The sequence below is a fragment of the Electrona antarctica genome, assembly GCF_951216825.1.
Source record: "Electrona antarctica genome assembly, chromosome: 3".
Classification (NCBI taxonomy): Eukaryota; Metazoa; Chordata; class Actinopteri; order Myctophiformes; family Myctophidae; genus Electrona; species Electrona antarctica.
Window position 1 is genome coordinate 20,300,408 of NC_136808.1, and position 15,426 is coordinate 20,315,833.

Consider the following 15,426-nt stretch of genomic DNA (forward strand, 5'->3'; position numbering starts at 1 on the left):
AATTACGTGCGAGACCGAGACGAGACAGAGTAAATGAAAATGTGCACTCGAGTCCTACAACACTATTAGTGCCATTAATGTTTCTTTCAGCCGTTATTCCACAGTCCACACACGCACCACTGTATAAGTCTCCTGAGGAAAACTGCTATTAAATTCATATACAAAAAGGATTACATTGCATAATGTATGACATGTCCCTGTTCAACAGGTCACATATTCCACCAATTCTTATAAATGAGAAGCTGTAAGGTGCATAGGCAAGAGATCGTTTAAACTTTTACACTTACCCCGAGCAAATTAAAAACATTTGAGTTTTGTGACATTACATTTTACTTGACTGGTTTTGTATTACAACCACCAGAGGGCGGTAAATACCAAAGTGTCTGGCAATTACAATTAACTTTGTAATGTAATTACCAGGCTCAAAAAAAAGAAGAAAAGAAAAAGAACACATTGCTATTGTTGGCCCAGATGATACAAGAGCAGATTTACTCGTCCCACACTTTGTAACATAACATGCCATGCCACCTGTGGCTTGAGAATGTGTGTGTACCTTTTTATGTGTATATTAAAACAATTCTTCATGTAACAAAGCATCTTTTGGCTTCGTAGTAAATTACCACAGCATTTCAGCTTTAAAACTTTATCTTTGGGTTATCTGTTGTACAAATACATCCATTATCATCAGAATACGCAGGTGTAAAAAATATTACTCGTCGTCTACTTTACAGAATAGTGAGCCAGTCAAACAATAAATAAAATAAAGCGTGTTAAAAATGCAAAGTTACACAAATCCTATGGCCACAGTGTTACAGTGGGCTCTCCAACTTAATCTCTTTTTGACTTTGACAGTAAGGGGGGGGGGGGGGGGGGGGGGGTCAATTACAGACATTTAAAAAATAATCAATCGACAGTAGCATTTGAAACACGCGCGATTTAAAATAAAAAGTACAAGCGGTATTACGTGTCAGTAAAAAATAACAAGAAAAATAAACATTTCTTATGTAATGAATAATACATACATAGACGTAGATTTTCAAAACAACTGAGCTTACAAAAAAAAAATTCCTTTTTTCCTCCATGTTTTCCATTGTCCCAGTGCAGCCGGAGAGCCTCGCTGCACATGCCATGGCTCTCATTGGCCAGGAAGAAATCACACTGATCTGGAGTCAGTTCGCTTTATCCATTGAGAGTAGACTGATGCAAGCAAAAAATATATAGGATCCCATTTCACACATCTTATAGAATTATACAATTCATCGGAAATTTGGTAAAAATTGCATACTCGTTTGAGTATTACTGAATTGACTTATTAAAAAATATCATCTTTGTAAACAGTTTGCCCTTTTCCTGGGAGTTTGAAAATACATTCTTGTCAGACTGTAATTGTTGAGGCTTACATACGTAGAGCTGTGGCAAAAAAGTGTGGTTGTTCTTGTAATATAATAATAATAAAGAAAAAACATTCTGGTATTGAACATGCAAAGTGCATTGAAAAAGTAATGCTCTGCACATAAAAGATAAGATCCTTTTAAGTCTTTCTTTCTACTCATGTTTTTTCAAGAGACTGCGATTACACACGGTACGGTATGGCATGACGTGACCATTATATAACTGGACTATCCCAACGGAGGGCAGAGGGCTGTGAGACATGAGCCCTAGCACCATACATGTCACTATATCCACTGCTGCACAACTATCTACATTCTACAATGCTTGTGTTCTGGGTTACTGGTCATTTATGAATGCAGGCAGTGGGCAAGCTGTACGCAATTAAACATTGAGTGCTAAATATCTCTGGTGTGATATTCAGCACGGTGACAGGGTCCATGTGGTGGTGTGTCGCTGTGGCGACAGCGTAACCATGGCGTCGGCAGGCTGAGTATGGGGGGGTGGGGGAGGGGGGGGCTGCTGGATTGTGGATTACTCTGCTTGCACTTGCCGTCTGAGACAGTGGGGTCGGGTTGGATATAAATATATATATATTTTTTTACATTTTGAACCGGTAGTGGAAAGTAACCTCCACCACTGGACTTCCAGGACAGCTGAGGGACTGTGCTCTGGGTGTCTGTTGGTCACACACACAAGGACTCTGGGACATGTAGGCTGAACGAAACAAGCTGTCAGTGCTCATGATGAATGAGTGGTGAAGAGAGAGAGATAACTGTTCACAAATACGAGTAAACACACGCAAGAGCCATTTTAAAACAAAGCATTTGTAAACGGCATTTGTTCACAAATCTGTTACTCTGACAAAGGGTGTGTTTTTGTGTGGCGTGTGTGCGTGCACGCGCACGCACTTGTTATCACTACTTTTACCACATTTATCACATTTACCAAATCCTGGCAGTGGATGCATGCACAGCGGCCCCAAGTCTGCATGCATAATTTGTACACTACAATACACACATGTACTGCAGCTCACCGTGTGCGCGTGTGTGTGTGTGAAGTAGAAAGCCGACAATCCCTGGTGTTTACAGTGTGAGAGTCTCTGTATGGGCACACAGTCCACACACACGTTGTTGTTTGGATTAGAGTCTGTCGCTGCGGAATGTGTCCTCCACAGACGGGTCTGGCAGTACCATGTCTGGATCACTGAGCATGTTCAGCCCGTCAAGGCTGAGCGGCTCGATGCGCAGCTCGTCCTCCAGCGGGAAGCAGCCGTCCGAGTCAAAACACTCTGGAACGGCGGAGAGGGCAGCGCTGATGTCCTTTGACAGACTGGAGTCGTCTGTACAGATGAGACAGACAGACAGGATGGGGGGGGGGGAGAAATCATTTCTGTGCCAGTCATTTAATGCAGTGGTTCTCAACCTGAGGGTCGGGCCCGACTCCCCACAGTGAAGTGACAGTTTATCAACCTTTAAGACCCCCTGCATCAACAGTAATCAAAAAGCTATTATTATTAATACTATATACTATTAATACTATAAAAACTGGTCAAGCAGTCAAATAATATAAGATAGAGGCAAACATTGTGAAAAGCTAATGGATGAAAAGCACTCAAAACTCATCTGTAGTGCTCTTTTATGTTGACATGCCACTGAAATGTAGCCATGCAGTTTTTGTCAAGCTACCCAGCTGCATGGCATAAACAACTAATGGAAAGCTACATTATTCTGAACGTAGTGAGATATACCACATTGAATTCTTTGTACATTTCTAAAGCATGTTGATGTGAGCTATAATGTCTTATGACCTTTAACCTTTACTGGAGTTTAGAATACAGATGTAAGTAAGATATCTGTACAAAACTCAAGTATGGTTTTCAAGTACTTCATACACCACTGTTTATGCCTCCATGTTTAGCTTCGTCTGCCAGCGACTTTCCGCTTTTCTATAAAAAAAGAAAGTGTACTTGACTAGTGTCACACCCACCGTTCAGGATGTTGTAGTATTGACTAGTGTCACACCCACCGGTCAGGATGATGTTGGGAACTCCTCCGCTGCAGTTGGAGAACATCATGTGGGACCTCATCTGTAGGGGATCCTGCAGGTTGCCATGGCTACCAGCCAGCCCTGCGAGGGCCGCCTGGGAATAGTAGAGAGAGGAAGGCGACGACGAGTCGAAGAAAGAACCGCTTGCCGTGGAGCACATCGCATTCTCCAACAGGTTGAATTGGTCCAACTAGAGAGAGAGAGAGAGAAAAAAAAACATGACTTTATGAATAACATTTTACATATAGAGTGAAGGGGTGCCGTTTGGAAGAGGTTGAGTATGTGGTGTGCATGTGACACTGTATGTGGTGAATATCTTGCACTAACGTTGGATAAAAGCATCTAAGGGCCTTTCTCGGCCCCGCCTCGCACCCCATTGTTTACAATGTGTTTAGGATCCAAGATGGCCGCAGCACCAGTAGGGGGTGGGGTAGAGGGGATCGGGGCGTGGTCGACATATGACCTTACTGGGCTGCGTTCACACATTCAACACACCTGTCTTGTGTCTGAACACAGCTTTGATGGATGTGTTCTGCACAATGTAAACAATGGGAGTGGGGTGGGACTGAGAAAGGCCCTTATTGTGGCCTAAATTGTGTGCTGTAAATGACAGGCAACTTATTCTGGAATAAATCCTAGACAGTGTTGCTACCTGCTGAACATGCACTGACCAACCTGTCAAAGTCACTAGTGCTGCGACTAGAGCACTTTGTTGGTGCACCCGGCCTTGGACGAGTCAAACCCCAGTCCCTAAATGCAGAAGCAAAGAGTCCACTATATTCCTCCTAGGGTCCCCAACAACACACTATGAGCTGAACATCCAGTTCCACTTTGTGCTTTCCAGCCCAGCATAAATTGCAAACAAAGGGAGCTATACTGCAGTAGTCTGTGTGTGTGTCCAAGTGGCTATTGTAGGGCTATACCTTATATGGCAGGGTTAGCGTTACTACTACAGTAGTGTAGGACTATACCCTTAGAGTATAAATGGTAAATGGTGCATTTATATAGCGCCTTTATCCAAGGCGCTTTACATAGATTGTGCATTACATTCACCCATTCACACACACATTCATACACCGATTGCAGCGGAAGCCATGCAAGGTACCAACCAGCACATCGGGAGCAATTTGGGGTTCAGTGTCTTGCCCAAGGACACTTCGACATGTAGACAGGAGGAGCCGGGATTCGAACCGCCGACCCATGGATCATTGGACGACCTGCTCTACCTCCTGAGCCACAGCTGCCCCTAGTATATATTAATAGAGACGGCACCGGATTTCTCCTCCCATCCACTTGCATTAACTTGCTCAAAAGCGCATGAGGCGATTTCACTCCTCCTTCCGGGTAGGAACAGAGTGCATTCTGGGATGGATTTGGGCCAAATCGTGAACGCGCTGGCCGTTGACTATCATTGCACGTGTTCACGTATGAAACAGCGTTCACGTGGCATCATGAACGTGCGCAATGATAAGGCCTAACACTTCACTGGTGGTCCCCGGACCACCAGTGAATGAGAGGAATGATAGACAGAGGAATAGATGTAGAGCACAAGCTGGGGCTGACAGAGGAAAATTAGCAGACCTTTGGCCTTGGCCTAAACATCAGCAGCACAGGGAACTACAACCAAGCTGTAAAGGACCTGAGAGACAAGGCAAGAAGGGCATTCTATGCTATCAAAAGAAACATCAAAATAGACATCCCAATTAAAACCTGGCTTAAAATACTGGACTCTGTGATAGAACCAATTTCCCTCTATGGTTGTGAGATCTGGGGACCATTAGCAAACCATGACCTTGAAAAATGGGATAAACACCAAACCGAGACCCTACACACAGAATTCTGCAAATCCATTCTCCGTACCCAGCGGAAAACACAAAATAATGCATGCAGGGCAGAATTAGGACGATACCTACTCATAATCAAAATAAAAAAGAGAGCACTTAAGTTCTACAACCACCTAAAAGAAAGTGACTTAGATGCACTCCATAACAAGGCACTCACACACAGCAAAACTCTAGAGAGATGCCCCCTTAGCCAGCTGGCCCTGGAACTCCAGGCACAAACACAAACAGCCACGAGATAGAAAACCCATTGGACTAAACCAAATTATAAAACAGCAAAAGGAACTACCTGACACATTGGAAAGAAGCAACACAAAAGCAGAGTAAACTAGAATGCTATCTGGCCCTAAACAGAGAATACGCAGTGGCAGAATACCTGAGCACCGTGACCGACCCAAAACAAAGAACAATCTTAACTAGGTACAGACTCAGTGAGCACAGTCTTGCGATCGATTAAGGCCGTCATAGGCAGACCTGTATCCCGAGAGATGTGTGCACCCACTGCACACAAAATTAAGTGGAAACCGAGCTACACTTCCTAACCATCTGTCCATTGTACCAAGACATCAGAGACACATACTTCCCACAGATTACAACCACACACACAGAGATTTTGAAAACATGACCAATGACAAAAACTAGAACAATGTGCAAACACAGCAGCAAGATTCGTGAGTTGCTGTGATAGGAGAAGGATATCAAACGGAACACTATACCTGAGTAGGCAGGGTTAGTAGTGTAGGGCTGTACCTGATAAGGCAGGGTTAGTAGTGTAGGGTTAGTAGTGTAGGGTTAGTAGTGTAGGGTTAGTAGTGTAGGGCTGTACCTGATAAGGCAGGTTAGTAGTGTAGGGCTGTACCTGATAAGGCAGGTTAGTAGTGTAGGGCTGTACCTGATAAGGCAGGTTAGTAGTGTAGGGCTGTACCTGATAAGGCAGGTTAGTAGTGTAGGGCTGTACCTGATAAGGCAGGGTTAGTAGTGTAGGGCTGTACCTGATAAAGCAGGGTTAGTAGTGTAGGGCTGTACCTGATAAGGCAGGTTAGTAGTGTAGGGCTGTACCTGATAAGGCAGGTTAGTAGTGTAGGGCTGTACCTGATAAGGCAGGTTAGTAGTGTAGGGTTAGTAGTGTAGGGCTGTACCTGATAAGGCAGGGTTAGTAGTGTAGGGCTGTACCTGATATTAGGGTTAGTAGTGTAGGGCTGTACGTGATAAAGCAGGGTTAGTAGTGTAGGGCTGTACCTGATATTAGGGTTAGTAGTGTAGGGCTGTACCTGATAAAGCAGGGTTAGTAGTGTAGGACTGTACCTGATAAAGCAGGGTTAGTAGTGTAGGGTTAGTAGTGTAGGGCTGTACCTGATAAGGCAGGTTAGTAGTGTAGGGCTGTACCTGATAAGGCAGGTTAGTAGTGTAGGGCTGTACCTGATAAGGCAGGTTAGTAGTGTAGGGCTGTACCTGATAAGGCAGGTTAGTAGTGTAGGGTTAGTAGTGTAGGGCTGTACCTGATAAGGCAGGGTTAGTAGTGTAGGGTTAGTAGTGTAGGGCTGTACCTGAAAAGGCAGGGTTAGTAGTGTAGGGCTGTACCTGATAAGGCAGGTTAGTAGTGTAGGGCTGTACCTGATAAGGCAGGTTAGTAGTGTAGGACTGTACCTGATAAGGCAGGGTTAGTAGTGTAGGGCTGTACCTGATAAGGCAGGTTAGTAGTGTAGGGTTAGTAGTGTAGGGCTGTACCTGATAAGGCAGGTTAGTAGTGTAGGGCTGTACCTGATAAGGCAGGGTTTTCCCCTGGCGGCTGGAGAACTGAGACTCCATGAAGGGATCACTGAAGAATCCCGCCATGTTGTTGTGCTGTCAGAGGCACAAGAAAAAAGAACACGCGTGATCAATCGATGAAATGATTAGCAGACGTTATACGTATTTTCCAAAAACCTCGGCATACTACGTATATAGTCTATAATGGTAGACTACACCACTGGACATGGTGTACTGTGTACAGCTAGCTAACATTTGAAGCAATAACCGAGAAATTACGACCCATGCTTGTTGCAACCAAACACAATGTGTAGCATTGACTGATAACATTATTTGACTTCTGAAAACACAAAGTAAACAAGTTAGAAAATACCAAATGCTGGACAGAACCACTCTTCAAAAATAAATAATAATAAAATAAATAATAATAATAAGGGTAATAATAATAATAGTCATTTCACACTGCATCGAGCTCCTCCAGTGATTTATTGAATTGGCACCAAGCTGATGTTTCGTGCATACTAGCTCTTCCTCAGGAGAATTTATACGTCACGCATTCGGACAAAAACGTCCGCAAAGGTTACATGAAAGACACACTTGATGTATCCTCACTACACTGATCCTTGCTCCAAGTGGGTTGGGAGAGTCTCCTCACCACAAAAGCAAATTAATATCTATACATTCGAGTATTGGGATTTATTAGTTAATAGACTTTGACATAATAGACACGAAGACACATGGACACTTACGGGGCTGCCAGTAAAGTCAAGTGCAATGTTGTGCAGAGGGGAAACAGGTTGTTGTTGATGTTGTTGATGATGATGTTGTTGCTGCTGTTGATGTTGTTGTTGTTGTTGATGTTGTTGATGTTGCTGCTGGTGTTGCTGGTGTTGTTGTTGTCGCTGCTGCCCCTGGCCCACGGCATGCTGGGACTGCTGATACAGCGGATAAGGGGGAGGTGGCTCCATTGGCATGCTGTTGGTATCCAAGGCAACGCCCTAAAACAGGACAGTACAAGCAGGGGGAGTCACTAGGGGGTGGAGCGGAAGCACTATTCCTTCCTTGACCCTGGAGTCTATGCTGTTTCCTATCATAATGGACCCTTCGCTAAGCGAACCCTTTGCTATTTCAACCCTAGCATTGCTATTCAAGGGGTGAACATTCTCCTAAAATAGCAGATCTACAGGCTCTTCATATAGGCTAATTATAAGGGGTGTAACGATCTCTCATTCCCTGCCAATGGCGTAACGTTACTAGTTACTTTGTAAATTTTGATTATTACTGGTATTACAAAAACAAACATTACCGGTAATCACCTTAATCCTATATACATTTAGGCACTCACATTGTGAGCTTGTAGAGCTCAGAGCTATATAGAGCTATTTTTTCTAACGATTAAGCATTTTATACATTTGAAAACTTGTGAAATGGGACATTCTGCATAATGAGTACTTTCTACCTTTGTTACATTTTGATACCAATACTTTTGTACTTTTACTCATGTCATTTTTGTTTTTAATTCCAAACTAGTATTTCTACATTGCAGTATTGATACGTTTACTTCAGTAAAACATTTCAGTACTTTTTCCACCACTGCATATAGTATACTGTCCACCACTGGACCGCCTGTACCTGTGTGATGGGCGAGAGCGCGGGGGACATGGTGGTGGGCGACAGCTGCTTGGCCAGGCCGCGGCGCTGCTCCACACCAGGCGACAGGGTGAGGGGGCTGATGGGAGCGGGGCGCCGCCGCGGCGAGCTGCTCATGCCTGCCCCCGGTGGCGGGCCGCCGCTGGACAGCGAGGACAGACGCAGGGAGGAATGGATGGAGGGGTTGCTGAGGGACGAGTGCAGCTGATTGGTGAGGGAGGCCTGGATGGAGGGGTTGCTCAGAGATGACGACAAGCCTGTGTGCGTGGGGAAAGACAAGACACGTGTTGATTTTGACGGCACATTTTGATTTAGTTTAGTTAGTCGTAGTCTTTAGTCATTTAGTTTTAGTCATATTTTAGACAGTCATCTGAAAGGTTTTAGTTATTGTCTAGTTTTAGTCGACTAAATATCGTGAGATTTTAGTTGACTATATCTACAGTTGATTTAGTCGACTAAAATGTATCTTGGCAGGCCTTGGCGTCGTAATGGCTGATTTTACACTTGGTTGCATGCTGAAAATAGCCGATCTACAACCTCCCAAGGCTTGTAGATCTGCAATTTTCAGAGCACAACACCCGAGCACAAACCAACCATAAAAACTGACTTGTCTTTTGGTTCTACTGGATCTCTTCTCCATTAGTCGCTCCTTAACATTTCAACAAAATGAACACAGAACAACAGGACCTCGTCAGCCCAACGCTTTGTTGTGGCAACATGTACTGACCCCCCCCCCCCCCTCCACACACACACACGACTAATAAGGAAAAGAAGAAAACTGAGAATCCAGGGCAGATATGGGTCTTTAGAGACTAAAAGGGAATGCATGGAAGTTATGATGGAGTGCATGTAGTGTACTAGGTTTTCCAGCATTATGTGCCAATCCCCGCCCCCAAAAACACTAGACTTTATTGTGAGAGAGAGAAAATGTGAGAGAAAGAACAGAGGGGAAAACAGAGCAAAATAAAAGAGCTGTTTGGAGCGAGCCAAACAGAAGAGGTCAAGGTTCATGCGTGGCACTTTGGAGCTCAGTCAAGTTGTACTGTTTTCAACATGGTAGGCCACACACACACACACACACACACACACACACACACACACACACACACACACACACACACACACACACACACACACACACACACACACACACACACACACACACACACACACACACACACACACACACACACGAGGGGAGGGAAGGCTAAGAGGGGTTTAGAGGAGGATGTGATCAGATTAGGCGGGAGCGTTCAGAGTGAGTCTGTTCGGAGATAGAGACAGAGAGACTAATGTGCTGCTGGCTGGCAGAGAGGAGGGACATGATGGGAGAGAGAACAGACCCAATAAGGACCACACGGCCAGCACTCTGCCACACACACACACACACACACACACACACGCATAGAACAGAGGAGGGACATGGGAACTAGCCTGCCATGGCCACTTTGGCCAGACTAATTTCACTGTGTAAATATTAGTCTGGAACTTCGGTGTGGAAGATTTTTTCCCCCCAAGGAGCGGTTACAAACGGATTCCAACGTCGCAGCAAAAAAGTCTCACTTTGAATTGTGGGCTATGATTGGCCACCCACAACTCTTGGGTGAGCGAAAGGTAATACAAACCGAGGAGTGCCAGACCAATATCAGACCCAACATCCATGATAGAACCCATAGTGACCCCCACCAAATTTGCAGCCACTATATTATTGGCAAGTATTTCCTACAGCTTTAAGTCCCAAAATCTGAACTAGCCCTTTAATTGTTTAGAAGTGCTGCATGGACAGAACACCAGTATGGCACTTGTAAAGATAGCTTTCCTACAAATGCAAAACATGTATTTAAACCACCCACCATATGTTTAAACAACATCACACACCTGAGCACATCCACGTATACACACACACACACACACACACACACACGCACACACACACACACACGTCTCACCCTGAGAGTTGCCGATGCCCAGGTGCATCATGGCGGCGGGCAGGTTCCCCGTGCTGCTGCCCCCGCTGAGGTTGGCGTAGCCCCCGTTGTCCTCGGGGTCCAGCGGCGTGGACATCGGCGAGGGGAAGTGCAGGTTGGTGAGGTCCGGCAGGGAGCCGCCCGTGTTCAGAGAGCCCTGGTAGTGGGACAGCCCGACGCTCTGCTCTGGGGAGGGGAATATGCTGCAAGACAAGAGCAATCAATAACAGCTATTTATTTATTCATTTAGATTTTTATCCCACGGTTTTGTAACACCTTTTTTTCCACCCGGTGCCAATTGCCTAAGCTGTAATCCTGGGCGCCACGCTCCCTCTGCAAACCTGGGGAGAGCCCCGAACTGAGCTCATGCTTCCTTCAATGCATGAGGAGTGAGCAGGCTGCTTATTATCACCTGACAGGGGGGTATCAGTGTTCATTTGACAGCAAATTTGTATTTAGTTTTAGTCATGGTCTTTTGAATAAAATTGTATTTAGTTTTAGTCACATTTTAGTCATCTGAAATGTTTTAGTCTAGTTTTAGTTGACTAAATATCATAAGATTTTGGTCCACTAACATTATAGTTGCACTACAGGGCTTTATGTTTACTTTCTAAATCAAGATAACAAGCAGTAGAACTTATGCCTACTCTGTACCACCTCTTCTTCTTGCCCTAGAAACCAATCAGCTTAGAATGGATAAAAAAGTATGAACAATAATTAAAAACAAAATGTAGGAAACAAAAAAAAGGGACCCATAAAAATGTGTGCGTGACACAGTTTGTGAAACAGTGCTGTAGAGCCTGACATTTCCAGTTCAGACTTACTTGATACCAGGCACTTCACAGGATTTAGGTCGAGAGGCAAGGGATTGGACCTGCAAGAGAAAATGAACGTCGAGTGAACTGACATTCTGCTATTCATAACTTCAGGACTAAAAAAGTATTCCAAAATACTAACCCTATTAAACCCATTTAACGACCAAAACAAAAGTTCCTCACAAATTCAAAGACACACTGATCCATTTTTAGTTATGTTCACTCTCCAGGAATTCATAATGTCTTGTCAATCCAAAAGAAAACATTTAGACGTATAATTTACTCTGCACATGATCTCACATAACCCCAAACCTAGAAACAATGTGGGTCACCATTTTACTTTACTTTAGTTTACTTTAATGATATTTTCTCCATTTGTCGTACTCTGAGAGTCTAATATGGTTAAGTGGTTAATGGACAGTCTACACAGCTTAATGAAGTGAAGTAAGCAGAACCTACCTTCTTAGCCTCCCACAGCTGCTTGGGCAGTGGCTTATTGACACCAATCAGACTCTCTTCGTTAGCCAGCGAGGGGAAGGAGAAAACTGCAACACAGAAAGATACACACATCACTTAGTTAGCCAGCGAGGGGAAGGAGAAAACTGCAACACAGAAAGATACACACATCACATTATACTACATTATACAGAGACCAATTACAGTTCCCAAATGTCTCGTCTCAGGTCACCACTGTAAATAACTTTTTCATCCACGGCACCCCTGAACTACACTGTTACTTTATAGCACATTACATTTATGTCATGTTTTTTTCATTATAATATATATATATAAATAGACAGACACAAACAAAAAGCAAGACATATCAATAAAACAAACACCAGACTATAATGCATAATAAACGAGTAATTGACCTATCGTAATGAAGTATGAGGAATAAATAGTTTCGAAACATTAACAAATACAAATACATAAGTACAGAGCAGAGCAGTCACAAAGCAGAGTAAAGATGATGATATTCGGGTGGCTTAAAGCCTCCAAGCTCTTCTTAGTAGTTTTTCTGACATGCGTGTGCGTGTGTGTTTGTGTGTGTGCGCGCGCATGCATACGTACACGGTAAAATACTGTTAATTTATCCATTTGTAACTCAATGAGTGTACAAATGCAACCAAATGAGAGGAAGTAAAAATACAATATTTCCCTCTGGGAGGTAGAAGTATTAAGTATCGAACAATGGAAATAGAAATACTCAAGTAAAGTAACATTGTACTTCAGTAAATGTACTTATACAGTAGTAAGTTACTTTACATCACTGGTAACCGAAGGAAAAGTTCAACTCACTGTCATCCTGACAGACATCCTCTGCTTCGTTCACACTGGCTGCAGAGAGAGAGAGAGAGAGAGAGAGAGAGAGAGAGAGAGAGAGAGAGAGAGAGAGAGAGAGAGAGAGAGAGAGAGAGAGAGAGAGAGGGAGAGGGAGGACAAAAGCAGAGGACAGTTAAAAGCAGTGGTTTTCCAGGTCGAGACTCCAAAAGCGCACAACGCGACGCTTCACGCCACCTTGTGAGCTTCTAGATCGGATTTTTAAATGTAGGGAAAAAATCACACCCGTGTGAACTGAGTGGTGTAAGGTCTTATATAGCCTGATCAGCTGTGGTCTGACGTAATGTCTGACGTAATGAAATCACACCCGGGTGAACTGGGTGACCGTAGCAACCATGCTCATTTTTTGGTACGAACAGACAGACAGACAGACAGACACGTAAACTAACAAAGCCAGTCGTAGGAGTGGTTTACACCACTCAAAAATAATAATACTCAAGTCATATAACCCATACAAATTTACCCCCAAATGGGTCTCGACCCACTGTTTGGGAAGCAGTGAGTTAGAGGATATTAAAGGTTCACCAGCTGTTAGAAATTATCCAGCATCTCTGACATATTAATCAGCCCTTTCAACAGAAACGGTCCCTTCAGCAAAAACAAACACTGCAATTATACTGTGCTGTTTCATAAACACAACATCTGGGCATTATCATGGATCACAGCCATAGAGTGGTGTGTGTGTGTGTGTGTGTGTGTGTGTGTGTGTGTGTGTGTGTGTGTGTGTGTGTAGGGGAGGGGTGACCACAGACAGGGTAGGAATAAAGAGAGGGCCATTGTTTTCCCATGCCACAAAGAAGCCCTTTCTCCTCTTCCACATAGCGGGGGCCGGATGCCAGATATGAACTCCTCCAACATCTCCCTTTTGTCTTTCTTCTTTGTTCCGGGTCGAACTCTGCTATTTAACCGTAACATTTCCTGTTCCTGTATATGCTTTTTGGGGGGTGGCATTATCTCTGCCGGGAGATCATGCATTCACCCCTGTGTGTGTGTGTGTGTGTGTGTGTGTGTGTGTGTGTGTGTGTGTGTGTGTGTGTACATAGTGTATCAGACATACCAGTAGGTTTGAATACAACAAACCTACAGTATATCACTTTTCTTCCTTCCAGGCATCCCCTGTTGCTGTGGAACGAAAGTCTGTCCTGTCCCTCCGGCTTATGGGATCTACTGTATACTAATAAGTAGCCATATGGGATGTATGGGGGGGTGGGGGGGGTGTCAACATCTGGGAACTACATTTGTGTTTTACCACTAGGTGGCGGCAGAAGTGTAGTTAAGCTGTGCCAGCCTTATGTTTGTTCAGTTCCGCTGTACAAGACTGCAGACTATCATTGCAAGGGTCGACTATCATTAGCATTAGCTAATTTTACCTTTCGCCAGAAATGTGTTTACATGTAGGGAGCGATGCGACACAAAGTCACAAATGACATCCGAACATCGGATGAATCAGGATTACCATGGACAGCGAACGTTGAAGCAGAGTTATGGGGCTTTGAAAATCCTGCTTTTAACCGAGGTAAATGGAGGGGCTTGAAAAGATCCCATAAGCTGGTGGTGACGGAACCGGACCAATGTTAAAAATCGGTTTTGGGCTCAACCGCTTCATATTTAGGGGGGGAGGGGGGAAATAATTAAAACTAGAACTGCACTCTGTCGAGTGCCTACTTGCTTGTTGCACACTAGTAGGCCATAAATGGCCTACTGGTGCGCAAGCAGAGCGTGGAAGTACTGTAGAGACCGCTACAAACTTTCAAATCTCAGCCTCTCTGTGAAAGAACATTTGCAATATTGAATTATTAGGTTTAGCTATTTGCTACGTAGCTTGCTTTTGGAGGAGAAAAAGTAGTATTTTGAAGTATGGTAATGATTACTTATGCCTGTTATGGCAGTGGTGTCAGATTACATACATGTATACATAGGGGCATTACCTTTAGTCCACCCGACACTGAAACATGTCATCGTTACGTCACCAATTATACCCTGGCATTGGTACATATATTCATCACAGCATATGCTCATATGTCTATATATGTGTATATGTCTATATGTATGCATATGTAATTTCTGAGTGATTAGTGGTATAATGTTGGTACTCGGGTGGTTTGATGCGTACGGTATGTTCCTTTTTTTTAATCCACCTGACACTGAAACATATCATCATTACGTCACCATCATAAACCAATTATACCCTGGCATTGGTACATAAACTTCATCACGTCATAGGACATCCGCGGAAAACATACCTGCACGGTCTGCTTCCGTATGTCCGGGGCCAGCATATGACGTCATATCATATGCATTCTAAGGGACATTTAAATTGGTACATATCTTCATCACGTCATGGGACATATGCTTCGTAGCATGACGGAAAACATACCTGCACGGTCAGCTTCGTGCCAGCATATCACGTCATATCATATCATATGCTGCTAAGGGACATACGCATCGTAGCACCTGACTGATAACATTACTTGCACACTCTGCTTGCACAAGTAATAATAGTAAAATAATAACGGAAGAAGAGCTAAAGCCAGCGAGATGCCGTGGGTCTGATGTTATGATGACAGGTTTATTCGTTTTATAGTGGTCTGCCTGGTGACGCAAGGTTAGTAAAACAGTAGTTCT

General features: G+C 43.9%; 1 protein-coding gene across 1 annotated transcript in view; it reads right to left on the reverse strand.

Annotated features, from left to right (window-relative positions):
* Positions 1–245: 245 nt before the first annotated feature.
* The window catches only part of crtc3 (CREB regulated transcription coactivator 3), a 56,261-nt gene continuing 41,080 nt past the window's right edge, over positions 246–15,426 (reverse strand). The window contains exons 7-15 of the mRNA XM_079497111.1: positions 12,760–12,798; positions 11,920–12,005; positions 11,470–11,519; positions 10,628–10,848; positions 8,661–8,935; positions 7,778–8,026; positions 7,041–7,124; positions 3,418–3,628; positions 246–2,731 (exon numbers count right to left, since the gene is read on the reverse strand). Of these exons, the coding sequence (XP_079353237.1) occupies positions 2,532–2,731; positions 3,418–3,628; positions 7,041–7,124; positions 7,778–8,026; positions 8,661–8,935; positions 10,628–10,848; positions 11,470–11,519; positions 11,920–12,005; positions 12,760–12,798 (1,415 nt within the window). The 3' untranslated portion in view covers positions 246–2,531. The remainder of the gene's footprint in view (positions 2,732–3,417; positions 3,629–7,040; positions 7,125–7,777; positions 8,027–8,660; positions 8,936–10,627; positions 10,849–11,469; positions 11,520–11,919; positions 12,006–12,759; positions 12,799–15,426) is intronic.